The 17,179-nt window shown below is 33.6% G+C and overlaps 2 protein-coding genes across 2 annotated transcripts; one reads left to right on the top strand and one right to left on the bottom strand.

The window, feature by feature from the left end:
• Positions 1–1,570: 1,570 nt before the first annotated feature.
• Positions 1,571–6,106, bottom strand: LOC114169640 (protein SUPPRESSOR OF K(+) TRANSPORT GROWTH DEFECT 1-like). Its single transcript, XM_028054880.2, has 8 exons — positions 5,462–6,106; positions 5,232–5,337; positions 3,879–4,077; positions 2,586–2,654; positions 2,429–2,503; positions 2,221–2,319; positions 1,973–2,128; positions 1,571–1,869 (listed from the first exon to the last, which is right to left on the bottom strand). Exons 1-8 carry the CDS (start codon positions 5,931–5,933, stop codon positions 1,744–1,746), a joined length of 1,302 nt encoding a protein of 433 aa, XP_027910681.1. The 5' UTR covers positions 5,934–6,106; the 3' UTR covers positions 1,571–1,743.
• Positions 6,107–9,915: 3,809 nt separating this feature from the next.
• On the top strand, positions 9,916–17,153 carry LOC114169541 (S-adenosyl-L-methionine-dependent methyltransferases superfamily protein). The gene is made up of 5 exons (XM_028054745.2): positions 9,916–10,209; positions 10,375–10,481; positions 15,799–16,303; positions 16,470–16,588; positions 16,775–17,153. The coding sequence occupies exons 1-5, from the start codon at positions 9,916–9,918 to the stop codon at positions 16,971–16,973; spliced, it is 1,224 nt and encodes a 407-aa protein (XP_027910546.2). The 3' UTR covers positions 16,974–17,153.
• Positions 17,154–17,179: the final 26 nt, after the last annotated feature.

Below are 17,179 nucleotides of genomic sequence, written 5' to 3'. Positions count from 1 at the left end.
AATGGTGACTAATTTTATGGTTGGTGATTCGTCCATTTTATAGCCAAAACTGACCAATTCAAACAGTTGCCGGCTTTATATTTTTCTGTTTATTACTTGGTGTACAATTAGGATTCTTCAGAAAGTAAAATGACATTCACAAAAGGAGATAAGATGAATATATATTTAACGAACTAACAGCATTTGGACGAATTATAAACAACAATGATTGGATTCAAACTTGTATCATTCACAGCTACATTACAGAGAACTAACACCAATTGTCCAATATTTAAAACATAAAAGGACGATGGGTCTTCCCTTTGTCTGAACTTGAGTGTGTTATTGGCAACTACAAATGGCATATACTCACCCAGATACCAAAAGCTACAGTGTATGTTAGAGTCTTTTAGAAAGAAAAAACTACAGTTCACTACTACATGCTTCTTCCAAAGATACTCTGTTATTCAATTCTTTCTGCTGTAGGTGTTTGAGTTAGATCAGATTTTGAAAAAAAAAACATCCAGAACAATCTATTTTCATTGGTTTAGACTGATTTGAAGTTTTCAGAAGAAAAATGCAATCCAAATCAAACCGGTTCAATAAAACCTGGATTGGTTTAATTTGGAATCATTCAATTGTATGTAAATACACAAAATTTTGTTGAGATAAATATAGTTTTGTCCAAAATCTCACACACAGTTCTATTATTAAGAAAAAATAAACTACTTTTATGCCGAGTAATTGACTTCCATAAGATATACAAATAAGAAAAATTATAAAAGTTTTTTCAGTGAATTTTAATCCTAACTCAACTCGACAAAACTAACTCGTAAAGGAAAATTTGCACCTATTTATATACTGTTAAATCGTCTTATTTTTAACCAATATGAAAATTCTAACAAAATATATATATATATATATATATATATATATATATATATATTTATATAAGAAAATAGTTAATAGTAACAAAAAAAAAAACACTAAAAAGCCGAACTTGCTTTCTCCAAATTGATGTTTTGCATACCAAGTAGAATGATTGAGTCCTTCTAGTCAGGCTTTTCTTAACATCTATATCATAATTGTCCCTGTTCTTTTGCAAAGGATGTGTGGCAAACCACTTTTGATTTTATATGTCCATTTGGCAGATCACCTCCCTCACACTTATAACTGATAGTAACCAGACAGCTTACATGTTACTTCAAATCATCAAATGGCCGTCCAGAAGATTCAAACTAATAGATGAATGAAAAGTTATCTGTTTCTGTAGATGACTTCTAACTCTATCAGGAATCGATACCCGCTGTTCTCTTTCAAGTCCATAAATGGCCTTGCCAAGAATATTTTCACATAGATGAATCACATCTTATACAATTTACAATCTCTTTTAGGAGTATTTTGAAGTGTAAACTAATCTCACATCTGGTTTAACATTCTGTTGAAAACTATATTTTATGGTTAAAAGACTGTTTCTTAGTATCGAAACTAGTATGTCTGTTGCAGCTTGGTGAAGCACAGCAGCAAAAATTCTCAAACCTGAAAACCCTAAAATTTGTGAATCCTCCATTAAAATGCAGACAAACATGAGTAACCGGTACCATATATCACATGAAATTTATTTTTCTGAGAATTTCAGACTGTTTTTATACACAATTTATGAGAAGTAAAATTATGCACTTCACTTGATCCAATAGTTCTGTAAATTACAAATAATAACATGTTTGAACTAGTGCATATAGTCGAAGAAAAATTCCGTCAGAATTATCCTTCCTCTCCGAACTCCTTTGTGAATCTCTCATGAACATCGAGGTCGGTCTTGCTTACAGTGGGTCTTTGTCTAGCAAGTACTTTGTCAAAATCTGTCCTCGATATAGGTGGTGGCAGGATCTGTGGAGCAGACGGGACATAAAAATTATTACTCTTCAATAATGAGTTAGATAATGAAATTCTGGAGTCCTAGTGTCATAAAAATCTGCATCAGCTTGAATACCTGTGAAGCAAGTCCTTTCGCAGCAAGCTCCTGCATTGTAATTTGTATTGCACTCTGTTGCTTTGGTCCACATGGAATCCACATGCCCTCAGGATTCTTAAAGAAAAACATGGCATCTTGGGTTTTGCGAACAGGTTCAAATAAAACATCTTTGACCTGTAAAATAGGTAAAATTACCTTTGCCTTAAAATTCTTCTAAGTAAAAATGATCATTCTAACTACGCATTTCACATAGAAGTCAAACTTACACAGACAGATATATCTGAACCTGAAAACCCCTCTGTCCGGCGAGCCAAATGTTCAAAATCACTTTCTGTCAAACTATGGGGAGTATCTCCTAGGTGCACCTGTTCAATTTATCAACGAAGAAAAAGACATAGTAAGACCATTTGCTAGGTTCACAATACATAATAAGACCAATCCTTCAATGAACATCATCGTGCATATTGCCCATACCTTGAACATGTGCTGGCGAGCCTTCAAATCTGGTAGGGGTATGTATATTCGCTTATCAAAACGTCGCCTTATTGCCTACAATAACAACTTGATCAATATAAATAGTATCATACCGTTGACTTAAAATAAGAACTAGTAACCATAACTATTTTCTTACCTGGTCTAGAGCATAAGGTGTATTTGTAGCCGCTAGAACCAGAACTTTCTGATCATTGTGTCCTACACCCTACAACGTAAAATGGAAAACCAACATTATGATAGAAACCTTGAATCTTCTGAATTAGAAGATAAGGATGCATAATAATGTTAATTACAGGGGGAGAGGATAGTTCGAACACCTTTTTTTTGAAAAAAAAAACAAAGATATATGTATAACAAAACTTGAGCCATACATGATGTGTTCAGCTTAATAAAAAAATGCTATATATGACGAGACTCGAGTCATTAATCAAAAAGTGCGCACAACTTTCTATATGGCTAAAAATCATCCAATATGTCACTTTACAGATTCTTTTACCGTTAAAAAAGAGTAATAATACTATCACCAAATCTAGGCTTGGCCAGTCAAGTGATTATGGATGCCCAAAAAAAAAACTGCAAATGATCAAACAATTAAAGTATTGAATAATTTATGTCAAGAGTCACAATTTCAGGAAACAAGGAAATACACAAAAAGAAGAATATAATAGATGTAGATATAAGGCAGTTTGCACAATGATGGAATACTATGAAAAACATGTAGAACATATCAAGCATAACAATTGTTTGTATTATAATTTATAATGTTCAGTAGGCAAGGAAACGGAGAAAGAATACAGAAAATGATATTCTTAAATTGATATGGTTGAAAATATAATATAACAGTCCTTTCTATCATAAAACATGAATCACACGAAATCATTTAACTCAATCAAAGACCAAAATATTATTCGTCATATGATTCTTTTTAAAAACTTCCTCTTAAGTCCTTCTTGGTTACTCTTTCTTTCTTTTCACTGGATTAAGAACCATGTAATTTACTCCCTGCACTAGTCCTGGCTATTACAAAACAATAATTATTAAGAAAAATAGGACTAGTATAGTCAGTATTACTCCAGTTAATATCGAAAGGCTACTAACCCAAGGAAGCAACAAATTAATATTCTAAGATTTTCCAAAATATTCTAAGACACAAATGATTTAATGGGATATTTTACAGACATCCCAACAACAAAGGTAATGTGTCAGGTAGCTCTAGATGGCTTATTAAAGGAAACGATAAAAGCCCAAACAACTGATAAGGGGATGAAACTTAATTCAACTGCTCCTCAAATAAAGTAAGGATAATTCATCAACATCCTAAACCCGTATACAATCTCCTTCACTAGTTCCGCATAATGCAATTCAGATGTAAACTAAAAACATATGATCTAATCAACATATTACCAACTTGACACCATAAATTTTTTACCTGCATCTGCACCAGAACTTCAGTTTTAATTCGTCTTGAAGCCTCACTCTCGTTACCCTCTCCACGCTGACCACACAGAGAATCTATTTCATCAATGAATATGATAGAAGGTGCACTTTCACGAGCCATTTCAAAAAGATTTGAAACCAACTTTTCACTTTCACCCATCCACTTTGAAACTAGGTCTGATGAAGAAACACTGAAGAATTCAAAAGTTAAAAAATGCTGCAAAAAAAAATGCCCCCCTAAGCACTCACGTTTACAGCCTTATTTAACAATACAAGATCACTATGAAGACAGAACTGTTTGATTTGCTTGCACAAGCACAAGGAACTAAATCAATCATAATCATGAATATGTCATTGTCACTCAAATTGAAAATTTTAACAATTAACAATGTTGATGATGATGTGAAATCATCCATGTTGACACACATTTATCGACCAAACTTAGTGTGTTTCAATTCACACTGGATAATCCAAGATATTATGTTAGAAAACAGAGAAATAGTACAAGAACTCAAAAATAAAATAAAAGTTGAAAAGGGAAATAAAACAGACAATAAACAATAATGTACTTTCACCGAAGGAAGGAAAAATTGCAATACCCCTCTCTCTAACATCGAGAAAAGAACAATAACACTCTCTCTTGGAAATGGAAAAAACAACTACTAGGAGAATGAAAGCAGAAACTACTTTTTTCCTCGCTCAATTTTTCTCTCAGGCACTGAGACAGTAAAAAAGAAAAAGAAGTGAGACTTCTCTTCACAAAATCATGTTGAAATTTCAAGTAATGTGGTTTAACCTAATGTTCACACGTTTGGTTTGATGTTAAGGATCTAGAATTGCTTTTTATTTGAAGTAACTTCAGCTAATTTTTTGTTGCACCAAAAGAAATATATTGAATTACTGAGTGTGCTAAGTGTGTGTTTGGATTAACGATGACAAACTTGAAAATTTAATGAATTGATTGTGGTTAAAACTGACTGTGAAGTGGAGTGATCTACATTTAGATATTTTTATTATAGAAACAGGTTAGTATTATTAAAACTTAATATAATTTTTTTTATCCAAGCGAAAACTATCCATAGTTGTTTGAACTCATGATCAATTCTAGACACATAATAAACTCCTCAACATGAAACTAAACCTCAAAAATTAATCTAAATCACAATAACTGGTGGTATCTCAACATGGAAAATCCAAAATGAAACCAAACAACCACAAAGTTCTGCCGGTAACTTGCTTTTAACAAACATACATCCAAATTGCATCACTCCAAAATCAATTTTGCAAAACCTCACCCAAACACATAATTAATCCAGCTTAAACAACAGAAAATCAAAAAATTCACCTGAAGAATGTCGAATCAGCTTCTGTTGCAACAGCCTTGGCCAAATACGATTTACCCGTCCCAGGTGGTCCGTACAACAAAAACGCTCTCCAAGGTCGTCGTTTACCTGAACCGACCAAACCATCCACCAAACAGCAGAAAATTCAAACTTCAGGTTTAAGGTTACACCATCACCGTTCCTCAATCGGATAATCAAAAACAAACAACAACAAAAAAAGTCAAAACCTCACCGGTGAAAAACTGAGGAAACTTCACGGGCAAGATAACCGCTTCCTGCAGAGCCTGTTTGGCACTCTCCAGCCCCGCCACGTCGTTCCACTTCACGTCGGGCTTTTCTCTAACGATGGCAGAGTTGAGCCCGGCCCGGAGCTTGGCCTGTTCAGGATCCTCCCCGTCACCGCCGGCGCCGTCCTTGGGCTTAGTCTTGGGCCTGGTAGCGACAGCAGCATCCCCGGAGGAAGGTGGGCCGCTGGGCCCATCATCTAGGACGGCCCGGATCTCCTCGGCCCGACGCAGGTACTCCGTGAATTTCTGCGTGATGGCCTCCTTGATCTTAGGGTTCTTCTCATACTTGAGGTGCGTTTTGAAGTACTCCAACGCGTTCATGTAAAGTTGAAACGCTTTCGCGTAATTACCTTTGTTGTCTTCATCCACCGCTTGCTTCACGTACTCTATTGCTTGTTCTTTGAAATTGCTATACATCTTTTTCTTCTTGTTCTGTGATTTTGTGAAGGATCTGATTGTGAAGAAGAAGAAGAAGAAGACGAAGAAAAGGATGCGCGTGGAAAGAGAAAGCGTTTGGAATGGTTGGGCGAGTCAGAGAAGGTTCTTCCGTCGAACCTTCCTTCGCAGGGAATCGAATTTCGTGAATTCGCGGGTTTATATATATTCCTCAATTGGAATCCTTGGATGAAGATCGAACGGTTTGTGTTTCGGATGCGTATTTTGGGTTGGATTCATTTGTATGAAACAAAAACTGTTCGATCTTTATTTAACGGTTCTTATTCTCTGCGTGTGTGATTGCGTGAGTAGGGAGACTTCAGGGAAACCCGTCTCGCCTGCGTAATGCTTTGCGTTTCATTTTGTATGTTTTTTTTTTTTTTTCCTGAGGAACAGGTTTTCTTTCTAATACATTGATATATTTTAATCTTTGGTTTAGTTATGTAATTTAAGTATTTTTAATTCAGTTGTTATTAAATTTTATTGTTTATTGAATATTTAGGTATAAAGTTTATATTTTTTAATTCTTTTATTAATCAGTGACTATTATCTATTTATTCGTTATCTTATTTAATTGTTATGATTCTGATGGAGTATTAAGAGAAGAGAGACTTTTTTACGTGACTCCTTGAATACTAGTTTAATTATAAGTGTATTTGAATCTAAAACACAATTTTCATAAAAAAAATATGAAAAATCTATTGCAATTAGTTGACACATTTCATATAAGTTAAATAATTAGATTTGTCCAAATTTATCTATAAAATATAAAAATGAGTTAAACATTGAACGCGTAGATCCAAAAGAGTCACATAGACTACTTATTTTTCTCTATCTGCATATTTCTAAAAGTCTCACGGTTTACCTCTTTTTCTCTCAACTCAGAAAGTTGAAGATATTTATGATTTATGATTGCATGGACTTGTATTTGGTGTTATTTGAACTTATATAATATGTGTTAAACTAAGTTATTTTAAAACCGTTGAATTATTATTTATTATTTTCATTAATTATGGGATGAAATTTTGAATTGATAGAGCATTATTATATAATTTTTTTTTTCATATGAAGTAGCCTCTTACGAAATTGGTTTACAAGTCAAGTTTAAAAATTCTATGAATTTACGTAAATTTTCGAGTCTGGTCATCTTGATCCAATGTCCTAATCCATCAATATAGTAAAAAAAAATGTAAAAAATCTAGCCATAAGGAGATCACCACAATTTCTTCAATGAAAGAAGTTTACACAAAAAGCTAACATATACTCAAGTGTAATTTTAAGCATGAATATATTTAGGAATTTAAGGAAAGTGGTAGAAAGGAAATAAAATTTAATAAAATTTAAATCTTAGTAAATGAATACATGATATATGTTATTTAAGTTGTATATGTTGTTCTTTCTTATCATAAAATTCATCAATCATACAATCTTTATCAAACTTATGCTCAATGTAGATAATCAAACAATCAACTAGAAATTCATCTTGCATCTTATTTCTAAGTCTATTTTTCACAGTCTTTAGAAAAAGATATCTCAATTGTAGTAATTGAAACAAGTAGAGTTAATATTAATTGAATTAAATGATCAATCAAAGGATAAGTCAAATATTTTCTTATTTTCATCAATCCTTAAAATAGCTCAGAAATTGTTGATAGATAAGTTATCTCATTTGAGAATGAATGGAACATGAATTTCATAATGATGACAACTGGTCGGGTCAGATACAGATAATGCCTACTCGCAACAAAATGTCCACCTATTACTCGTTCGTTTACTTGTCAGGTACCCTTTTAGAAAATACCCACAAGCTTTTTAAAATTTGTGAATACTCGAATACTCGTAGATAGTCATAAGTGCAAATAGTATGATACTCGCACCCGATCCATTTATAAATGAATACTGCTACATGCTACCCTCCAAATGTAATAAATACTCGCAAGTACAACTATCTATTACGAACACAATACTTTTATCATCTCTACTCTGGATCCATTATTGATTTTAAGAATATTTATATATTTATATAATTTAATTTAATTTATATTGATCTTAATAATTATATTTGTTTTTACATTAAAATTTAAATTTCCCGTTCAATGTGTTTGATAGACGATGATTTACGGAGTTATACTGTAATTTCGATCTTGCTGTTTTTAGGAGATTTGCGAGATAACTTTGCTAATTTACCACTCTACCCCTTGTTATTATATTGGAAAATATAACATATCCGTTGCTGAAACTGCACTCATGGACTTGAGGTCTGCATAAAACATAAGATGTTTCATTGACTCTACTTCCCTTCCCTTCTATGTGTGTCTATTTGATTTTTCGTACCACACCCAAGCTTTGCAGAATTTTCATGGAGATATAGAAAAGTAAAGGAATGGATACACTCTACTTATATCTGATTCCACCTTGTTTCTTGCTTCTCCACTTACCCGATTCCATTGTTGATGTATCCGGTTCCAAGTGCTTCAAGTTTGTATCCAGATACGTATTGCATATATTCGATTAACAACTTCTTGTTTTTTTATTTTTTCATTGTTGTTACGTGGTGGCAAAAAGTTGGTGTTATTTTTTATCCGGATATGTATTTATTTTTTTCAATTAATAATTATCTTTAATATTTTAATATATGTAGAAAAAAAATTCAAAATTAATTACAATTTATCTAATTATTATTTTATACTATATTTAACATCAAGGGCAATTTTGTAATCTAATTTTTTCATAAATTAAATTTTATTTTTTATTAGTCACATCACTAAAATTTTACACAAATTTTCACAAAATTTACTCTCAAATCTACTTCACTATAACCTCCAAATTCCTTAAAAAAAAAACAATACAAACTTTATCCTCAAATCCACTTAAAGTAATTATTTCCATATCCCTCAAATCGTTCTACTTCTAAAAACACACCCTTAATATACTGATGTTCAAATCATCTTACCGTTATAAAATTTCAATATTTATTAATTTGTTACTAATTTATTATTTATTATACATGAAATATCTTACTACTAATTTGTTTTAATTTATTTTAAAGTTGCAGAACTTATTTTGTTTTAATGAATTTAAATAAATATTTGATTAAATATTCACAAAATATGTGAAATTATTAACCATTACTTTATTTATATTTAAATTTTACTTTATTTATATTTACATTTTGTATTTTTATTTATTTATTTATCACAATTAATTGTATAATAAAATACATTTTATTAAAAAAAATCTATAAATAAGTTAGATACATTTTCCTAATAAAAATATAAAAATATTGTTATTCAATTTTACAAAATAAAATGATTATATTAAATTTTAATTATATTTTTATAAATTTAAATTTATATAAGAAATATATTTTAATTTCTTAGAAATCCTGTGCGTTGGCATGCGTAAAAGTTTAAATTTATATAATATTTTATCTATTTTTGCTATTTATATTTAATTTTCCATTAACATACAAAATTAATTTCAATTTTAAAATTTGATATTGCATTCTAAAAAAAGAGATACTCATGTGCACGCTTCCTTAGCTCAAATTTCAAGTATTAAGTGTTCCTCAACTAGCAAATAAATATACAAAAATCTATAAAACAACATTAATCATGTATGGCTTGAAAATAATTCTAATAGTTTTAACATGTTTTAATCATAAAAAATCAATAAATTTTCATTCAATAGAAGTGAACCTTACATTTATTTAAGATTATACCACTCATCTTAATAAGATTTTGATTAAAGAAATAAGAAAAAAATTGTACAGAAACATTTTTAGTCTTTACAAAAGTAGTTTAAAATACTAAAAATAATAGTTATATTAATCAAGATTAGAAAAGGTAGACTTGTTTTTATGATTTTATTTTTTTTCTGCGGAAGAAGAAAAACTGAGCCAGTAGACTAATAGAAAAAAAAATCCAATAAAATAAAACTATTACTATTTACATTGATATAAATTATGACGTTACAAACAGTTGGGGTTTCACTTTTCGGCGGCGAAATGGGTAAACGAGAAAAGCAGAAGCAGAAGCATGAGAGGCGTAACCGTGGAAGAAGCTCCTTCAACTATCTTCAAGAAGACCAAGATTTTGATGACACTCCAAGACTCTCACCTTCCGGTGAAGAACCTGATCATGACAGCAATGAGGAAGAAGAAGAAGATGATGCCGATAACGACGAAGCAACGATAAGTAATGAAAACCAATCACACGATATGCCTTCAAAGTTTCTCCTTTATCAACAATCTGTGCAGGTTTGTGTTCCCATCTTAAAGAAATTGGATTTTTGTCGATGGGCATATGCTTCTGGATGATGAAATGTGAAAGATTCAAAATTGTTAGTTTTTGTGTGATTTGTTGTGTTGATTGAGAAGTTCATAATGTGACTTGGTGAATCATGTTATTTTGTGTTTGTGCAGTCTCCTAAAGGAGACATAAGCTATATGCAAAAGTTCTTTCTCATGTATGTGGGTGGAAGGGTAGCCCTTCATCTTCAAGAAGATTTCTGTGGTACTGCGTTTCTTAGGTACATCGTCCCTTATTCATGCCTCTTTTAAGTTATTGATACTCTCATGGATATCCTAAATTGTTATCTCTTTTGATGAATTGAAGGAGCAAATTCTTGTTAGTTCTTTAGATTGTTACTATTACATTTTAGGGTGCCTCACATTACGAATTCCTCCCTTTGATATCTGAGTTTACAAAGATTCGATCTTTAGTGAGTGTGCTTGGAACTGTGTTACGAATTCATACTCGGGTGCCATGACAGTGGAATGTGCAGTGTTCATTTTTTCATTTTGTACTGAAAAAATAAGAGTAAAATGAATGGCAGTTTACGAAATTGAAGAACCAGAGTATGAATTTTGGGCTTTTTTTATTTTTGGGTCGTTTTGACCATCAATTTTCATAGTAATTTGTAAATTACTATGAAAATACGTGGCCTCATGTAGATTCCATTGTAGCTGCTTCTATTCACAAAGCAACCATGAATGACAAAATTGTTTCTGCTGCTCTCCTTCGGATGCATTTTCACGATTGCTTCATAAGGGTATGCAACCTTTTGCTTCTCCTAAAACTCAAAAAATATTCACATGGAGCAGGTAACCGTCGGCTTGGTTGATGACTTCAATCTTATATATAAAGAAACCGGCTTCCACCCTGAAGACATCATTTAAAAAAAAAAAATGAAACCGGCATTGAGTTTTAGGAGAAGCAAAAAGTTGCATACCCTTATGAAGCAATCATGAAAATGCATCCGAAGGAGAGCACTAAATGTAAATTACTATGAAAATACGTGGCCTCATGTGGACTCCATTGTAGCTGTTTCTGTTCACAAAGCAACCATGAATGACAAAATTGTTCATGCTGCTCTCTTTCGGATGCATTTTCACGATTGCTTCATAAGGGTATGCAACATTTTGCTTCTCCTAAAACTCAAACAATATTCATATGGAGCAAGTAACCGTCGGCTTGGTTGATGACTTCAATCTTATATATAAAGAAACCGGCTTCCACCATGAAGACATCACTTTTAAAAAAAAAAATGAAACCGGCATTGATTTTAGGAGAAGCAAAAGGTTGCATACTCTTATGAAGTAATCATTAAAATGCATCCGAAGAAAAGCACTAAATGTAAATTACTATGAAAATACGTGGCCTCATGTGGATTCCATTGTAGTTGCTTCTGTTCACAAAGCAACCATGAATGACAAAATTGTTCCTGCTGCTCTCCTTTGGATGCATTTTCACGATTGCTTCATAAGGGTATGCAACCTTTTGCTTCTCCTAAAACTCAAACAATATTCATATGGAGCAAGTAACCGTCGGCTTGGTTGATGACTTCAATCTTATATATAAAGAAACCGGCTTCCACCCTGAAGACTTCACTTTAAAAAAAAAAGAGTGAAACCGACATTGAGTTTTAGGAGAAGGAAAAGGTTGCATACCCTTATGAAGCAATCATGAAAATGCATCTGAAGGAGAGCACTAAATGTAAATTACTATGAAAATACGTGGCCTCATGTGGACTCCATTGTAGCTGCTTTTGTTCACAAAGCAACCATGAATGACAAAATTGTTCCTGTTGCTCTCCTTCGGATGCATTTTCACGATTGCTTCATAAGGGTATGCAACCTTTTGCTTCTCCTAAAACTCAAACAATATTCATATGGAGCAAGTAACCGTCGGCTTGGTTGATGACTTCAATCTTATATATAAAGAAACCGACTTCCACCCTGAAGACATCACTTTTAAAAAAAAAAAAAATGAAACCGGCATTGAGTTTTAGGAAAAGCAAAAGGTTGCATATCCTTATGAAGCAATCATTAAAATGCATCCGAAGGAGAGCACTAAATGTAATTTACTATGAAAATACGTGGCCTCATGTGGATTCCATTGTAGCTGCTTCTGTTCACAAAGCAACCATGAATGACAAAACTGTTCCTGTTGCTCTCCCTCGAATGCATTTTCATGATTGCTTCATAAGGATATGCAACCTTTTGCTTCTCCTAAAACTCAAACAATATTCATATGGAGCAAGTAACCGTCGGCTTGGTTGATGACTTCAATCTTATATATAAAGAAACCGGCTTGTACCTTGAAGACATCACTTTAAAAAAAAAAAATGAAACAGGCATGAGTTTTACGAGAAGCAAAAGGTTGCATACCTTTATGAAACAATCATGAAAATGCATCCGAAGGAGAGCACTAAATGTAATTTACTATGAAAATACGTGGCCTCATGTGGATTCCATTGTAGCTGCTTCTGTTCACAAAGCAACCATGAATGACAAAACTGTTCCTGTTGCTCTCCCTCGAATGCATTTTCATGATTGCTTCATAAGGATATGCAACCTTTTGCTTCTCCTAAAACTCAAACAATATTCATATGGAGCAAGTAACCGTCGGCTTGGTTGATGACTTCAATCTTATATATAAAGAAACCGGCTTGTACCTTGAAGACATCACTTTCAAAAAAAAAAATGAAACAGGCATGAGTTTTACGAGAAGCAAAAGGTTGCATACCTTTATGAAACAATCATGAAAATGCATCCGAAGGAGAGCACTAAATGTAAATTACTATGAAAATACGTGGCCTCATGTGTACTCCATTGTAGCTGCTTCTGTTCACAAGGCAACCATGAATGACAAAATTGTTCCTGCTGCTCTCCTTCGGATGCATTTTCACGATTGCTTCATAAGGGTATGCAACCTTTTGCTTCTCCTAAAACTCAAACAATATTCATATGGAGCAAGTAAGCCTCGGCTTGGTTGACGACTTCAATCTTATATATAAAAAAAACCGGCTTCCACCTTGAAGACATCACTTTAAAAAAAAAAAAAATGAAACAGGCATTGAGTTTTACGAGAAGCAAAAGGTTGCATACCTTTATGAAACAATCATGAAAATGCATCCGAAGGAGAGCACTAAACGTAAATTACTATGAAAATACGTGGCCTCATGTGTACTCCATTGTAGCTGCTTCTGTTCACAAGGCAACCATGAATGACAAAATTGTTCCTGCTGCTCTCCTTCGGATGCATTTTCACGATTGCTTCATAAGGGTATGCAACCTTTTGCTTCTCCTAAAACTCAAACAATATTCATATGGAGCAAGTAACCGTCGGCTTGGTTGATGACTTCAATCTTATATATAAAGAAACCGGCTTCCACCCTGAAGACATCACTTTTTAAAAAAAAAAAATGAAACCGACATTGAGTTTTAGGAGAAGCAAAAGGTTGCATACCCTTATGAAGCAATCATGAAAATGCATCCGAAGGAGAGCACTAAATGTAAATTACTATGAAAATACGTGGCCTCATGTGGACTCCATTATAGCTGCTTCTGTTCACAAAGCAACCATGAATGACAAAATTGTTCCTGCTGCTCTCCTTCGGATGCATTTTCACGATTGCTTCATAAGGGTATGCAACCTTTTGCTTCTCCTAAAACTCAAACAATATTCATATGGAGCAAGTAACCGTCGACTTGGTTCATAACCGTCGACTTCAATCTTATATATAAAGAAACCGGCTTCCACCCTGAAGACATCACTTTTAAAAAATAAAAAATGAAACCGACATTGAGTTTTAGGAGAAGCAAAAGTTTGCATACCGTTATGAAGCAATCAATGCATCCGAAGGAGAGCACTAAATGTAAATTACTATGAAAATACGTGGCCTCATGTGGACTCCATTGTAGCTGCTTTTGTTCACAAAGCAACCATGAATGACAAAATTGTTCCTGCTGCTCTCCTTTGGATGCATTTTCACGATTGCTTCATAAGGGTATGCAACCTTTTGCTTCTCCTAAAACTCAAACAATATTCATATGGAACAAGTAACCGTCGGCTTGGTTGATGACTTCAATCTTATATATAAAGAAACCGGCTTCCACCCTGAAGACATCACTTTTTAAAAAAAAAAAAATGAAACCGGCATTGAGTTTTAGGAAAAGCAAAAGGTTGCATATCCTTATGAAGCAATCATTAAAATGCATCCGAAGGAGAGCACTAAATGTAATTTACTATGAAAATACGTGGCCTCATGTGGATTCCATTGTAGCTGCTTCTGTTCACAAAGCAACCATGAATGACAAAACTGTTCCTGTTGCTCTCCCTCGAATGCATTTTCATGATTGCTTCATAAGGATATGCAACCTTTTGCTTCTCCTAAAACTCAAACAATATTCATATGGAGCAAGTAACCGTCGGCTTGGTTGATGACTTCAATCTTATATATAAAGAAACCGGCTTGTACCTTGAAGACATCACTTTAAAAAAAAAAAAATGAAACAGGCATTGAGTTTTACGAGAAGCAAAAGGTTGCATACCTTTATGAAACAATCATGAAAATGCATCCGAAGGAGAGCACTAAATGTAAATTACTATGAAAATACGTGGCCTCATGTGTACTCCATTGTAGCTGCTTCTGTTCACAAGGCAACCATGAATGACAAAATTGTTCCTGCTGCTCTCCTTCGGATGCATTTTCACGATTGCTTCATAAGGGTATGCAACCTTTTGCTTCTCCTAAAACTCAAACAATATTCATATGGAGCAAGTAAGCCTCGGCTTGGTTGACGACTTCAATCTTATATATAAAAAAAATCGACTTCCACCTTGAAGACATCACTTTAAAAAAAAAAAAATGAAACAGGCATTGAGTTTTACGAGAAGCAAAAGGTTGCATACCTTTATGAAACAATCATGAAAATGCATCCGAAGGAGAGCACTAAATGTAAATTACTATGAAAATACGTGGCCTCATGTGTACTCCATTGTAGCTGCTTCTGTTCACAAGGCAACCATGAATGACAAAATTGTTCCTGCTGCTCTCCTTCGGATGCATTTTCACGATTGCTTCATAAGGGTATGCAACCTTTTGCTTCTCCTAAAACTCAAACAATATTCATATGGAGCAAGTAAGCCTCGGCTTGGTTGACGACTTCAATCTTATATATAAAAAAAACCGGCTTCCACTTTGAAGACATCACTTTAAAAAAAAAAAAAATGAAACCGGGTAGGGGAGGACGACTTCATCTTAAATGTCATCCTCCCCTATAAGGACTTGACCATGTTTCGCAAAAAAAATTTGAGGGACCATTTTTTACAAATTCGAGTTACAATGGACTCCCAATTACAAAAAAGCCATGAATTTTGTTAGTTAGATCCAAAGTGGTCAACACAAGTTCAATTTATGCTACATATTGTAGCTTCTGCATCATTGCTTGTGGTTTTGTAGTGCAGTTCCTAACACTGTTAATCCTTTTCTCTTTTTGATGGCTCACGATATTTTTTGTCAGACCAAGTTAACTTACCTGGCTAGGATTTATGTTTTTCAGTACAGAATGGCTCCGCAGTGATTCAAGAAGAACAGCAGTAGGATTAGATTTGGATAATGAAGCACTTAATTGGTGCATGGAAAACAACGTGCCTTCACTTGGGGCTGATGGATTTTCAAGAATATCCCTCTTTCATGGGAATGTCCTACAACCTCTGCAGTCTAAACTTGTAAACATGGATCCTCAGAAGCTGGTAAGCGACCTTTCATTGGCACAGAATGAAGAAAATATGCAGACTGGTGTGCTGGAATCTGAGGATCCAACAGGCTCTGTTGCTCAAGATGATAAGTTTACTAAGAGAAACATAACATTACCTAGAAGAGATATTGTGTGCGCTTTTAACTACAGCTGCTGTTGTCTACATAAACGATCAGACCTGGTTTTGTATTTCAAGCATGCCCGTGATGCCTTGTCAACTAAAGGTGGAATTTTTGTGATGGATTTATATGGGGGTACATCTTCAGAGCACAAGTTGAGGCTTCAAAGAAGATTTCCTAATTTTACGGTATAATATTATTTGACATTAATTTTGTAACAGTTCATTAGACTTACATGATGATGTTGCCACAATCTATGTTATTATAGTGCATGGAAACAAGTATATTCTCACTGAATTTCTTTGATTATCAAATATTGAAGTTGTAATATGGACTTTGTAATCAAATCTGTAGTATGTATGGGAGCAAGCTGAATTTGATATCATTCAACGGAAGACAAGGATTAGCCTCCATTTCCATTTGAAGAAGGAACAAAGAAAACTCCGTCATGCATTTTCATACAGCTGGCGGTTGTAAGTTCTATATTTATTTTTTCCACCTTCAGTTTAAGAAATGATTTTCCGCTTTTGAGGTGAAAATTATGCTCAATACTTCTCATTATTGAAGTTTATTCCTGGTTTGATTGTTTATTTCTGGTCATTTTAACATCATAAGAGGTGTGATTGATCAATAATTGTAATCTTTATTTGATTATACAGGTGGACGTTGCCTGAGATTAAGGATTGCCTGGAAGAGGCTGGATTTCGATCTGTTCATTTTTGGGTTCGAGAGATGCCAGACAGCGCGGAAATTATGAAGACAGAGGGATTTGGTGCGGGAAAGAATGTAAAATATGAAGAGGCAACAAGTTTTCAGCAACAAGATTCTTGGAATGCTTACATAGTTGGTGTTGCATGATTTCATCTTAGAGATGGTAGTTTTCTGCTACATTAATTTTGTCATAACTAGACAAGCTCCCTTATGAAGCGTAACAATTCTATTCATCTTGAAGAATAATAGAATTAACAAAATTTCAAGGTGCTTTCTGTCATGTTTGGTATGGAATTTCATCAATGGATCTTACCATGAATGAGTATACTTATTGGTTCAATCAATGCATGAAC

The sequence above is a fragment of the Vigna unguiculata genome, chromosome 11 (genome assembly GCF_037176805.1).
Source record: "Vigna unguiculata cultivar grain cowpea cultivar isolate G323 ecotype 2 chromosome 11, ASM3717680v1, whole genome shotgun sequence".
In the NCBI taxonomy this organism is placed as follows: Eukaryota; Viridiplantae; Streptophyta; class Magnoliopsida; order Fabales; family Fabaceae; genus Vigna; species Vigna unguiculata.
Note: the sequence above shows the minus strand (reverse complement) of the source record. Positions and strands in the feature narration are given on the sequence as shown.

What these genes read in the sequence shown, in the direction of transcription:
- LOC114169640 (XM_028054880.2), bottom strand. Translation starts at nt 5,933, where the DNA reads ATGTATAGCAATTTCAAAGAACAAGCAATAGAGTACGTGAAGCAAGCG. An exon ending in AAGTTCTGGTGCAGATGCAG is followed by an intron (nt 2,655 to 3,878) that starts GTAAAAAATTTA and finishes TTTACGTTGTAG; the next exon opens with GGTGTAGGACACAATGATCA. An exon ending in CACCTTATGCTCTAGACCAG is followed by an intron (nt 2,504 to 2,585) that starts GTAAGAAAATAG and finishes TTGTTATTGTAG; the next exon opens with GCAATAAGGCGACGTTTTGA.
- LOC114169541 (XM_028054745.2), top strand. Translation starts at nt 9,916, where the DNA reads ATGACGTTACAAACAGTTGGGGTTTCACTTTTCGGCGGCGAAATGGGT. An exon ending in TGTGGTACTGCGTTTCTTAG is followed by an intron (nt 10,482 to 15,798) that starts GTACATCGTCCC and finishes TATGTTTTTCAG; the next exon opens with TACAGAATGGCTCCGCAGTG. An exon ending in GAAGATTTCCTAATTTTACG is followed by an intron (nt 16,304 to 16,469) that starts GTATAATATTAT and finishes TCAAATCTGTAG; the next exon opens with TATGTATGGGAGCAAGCTGA.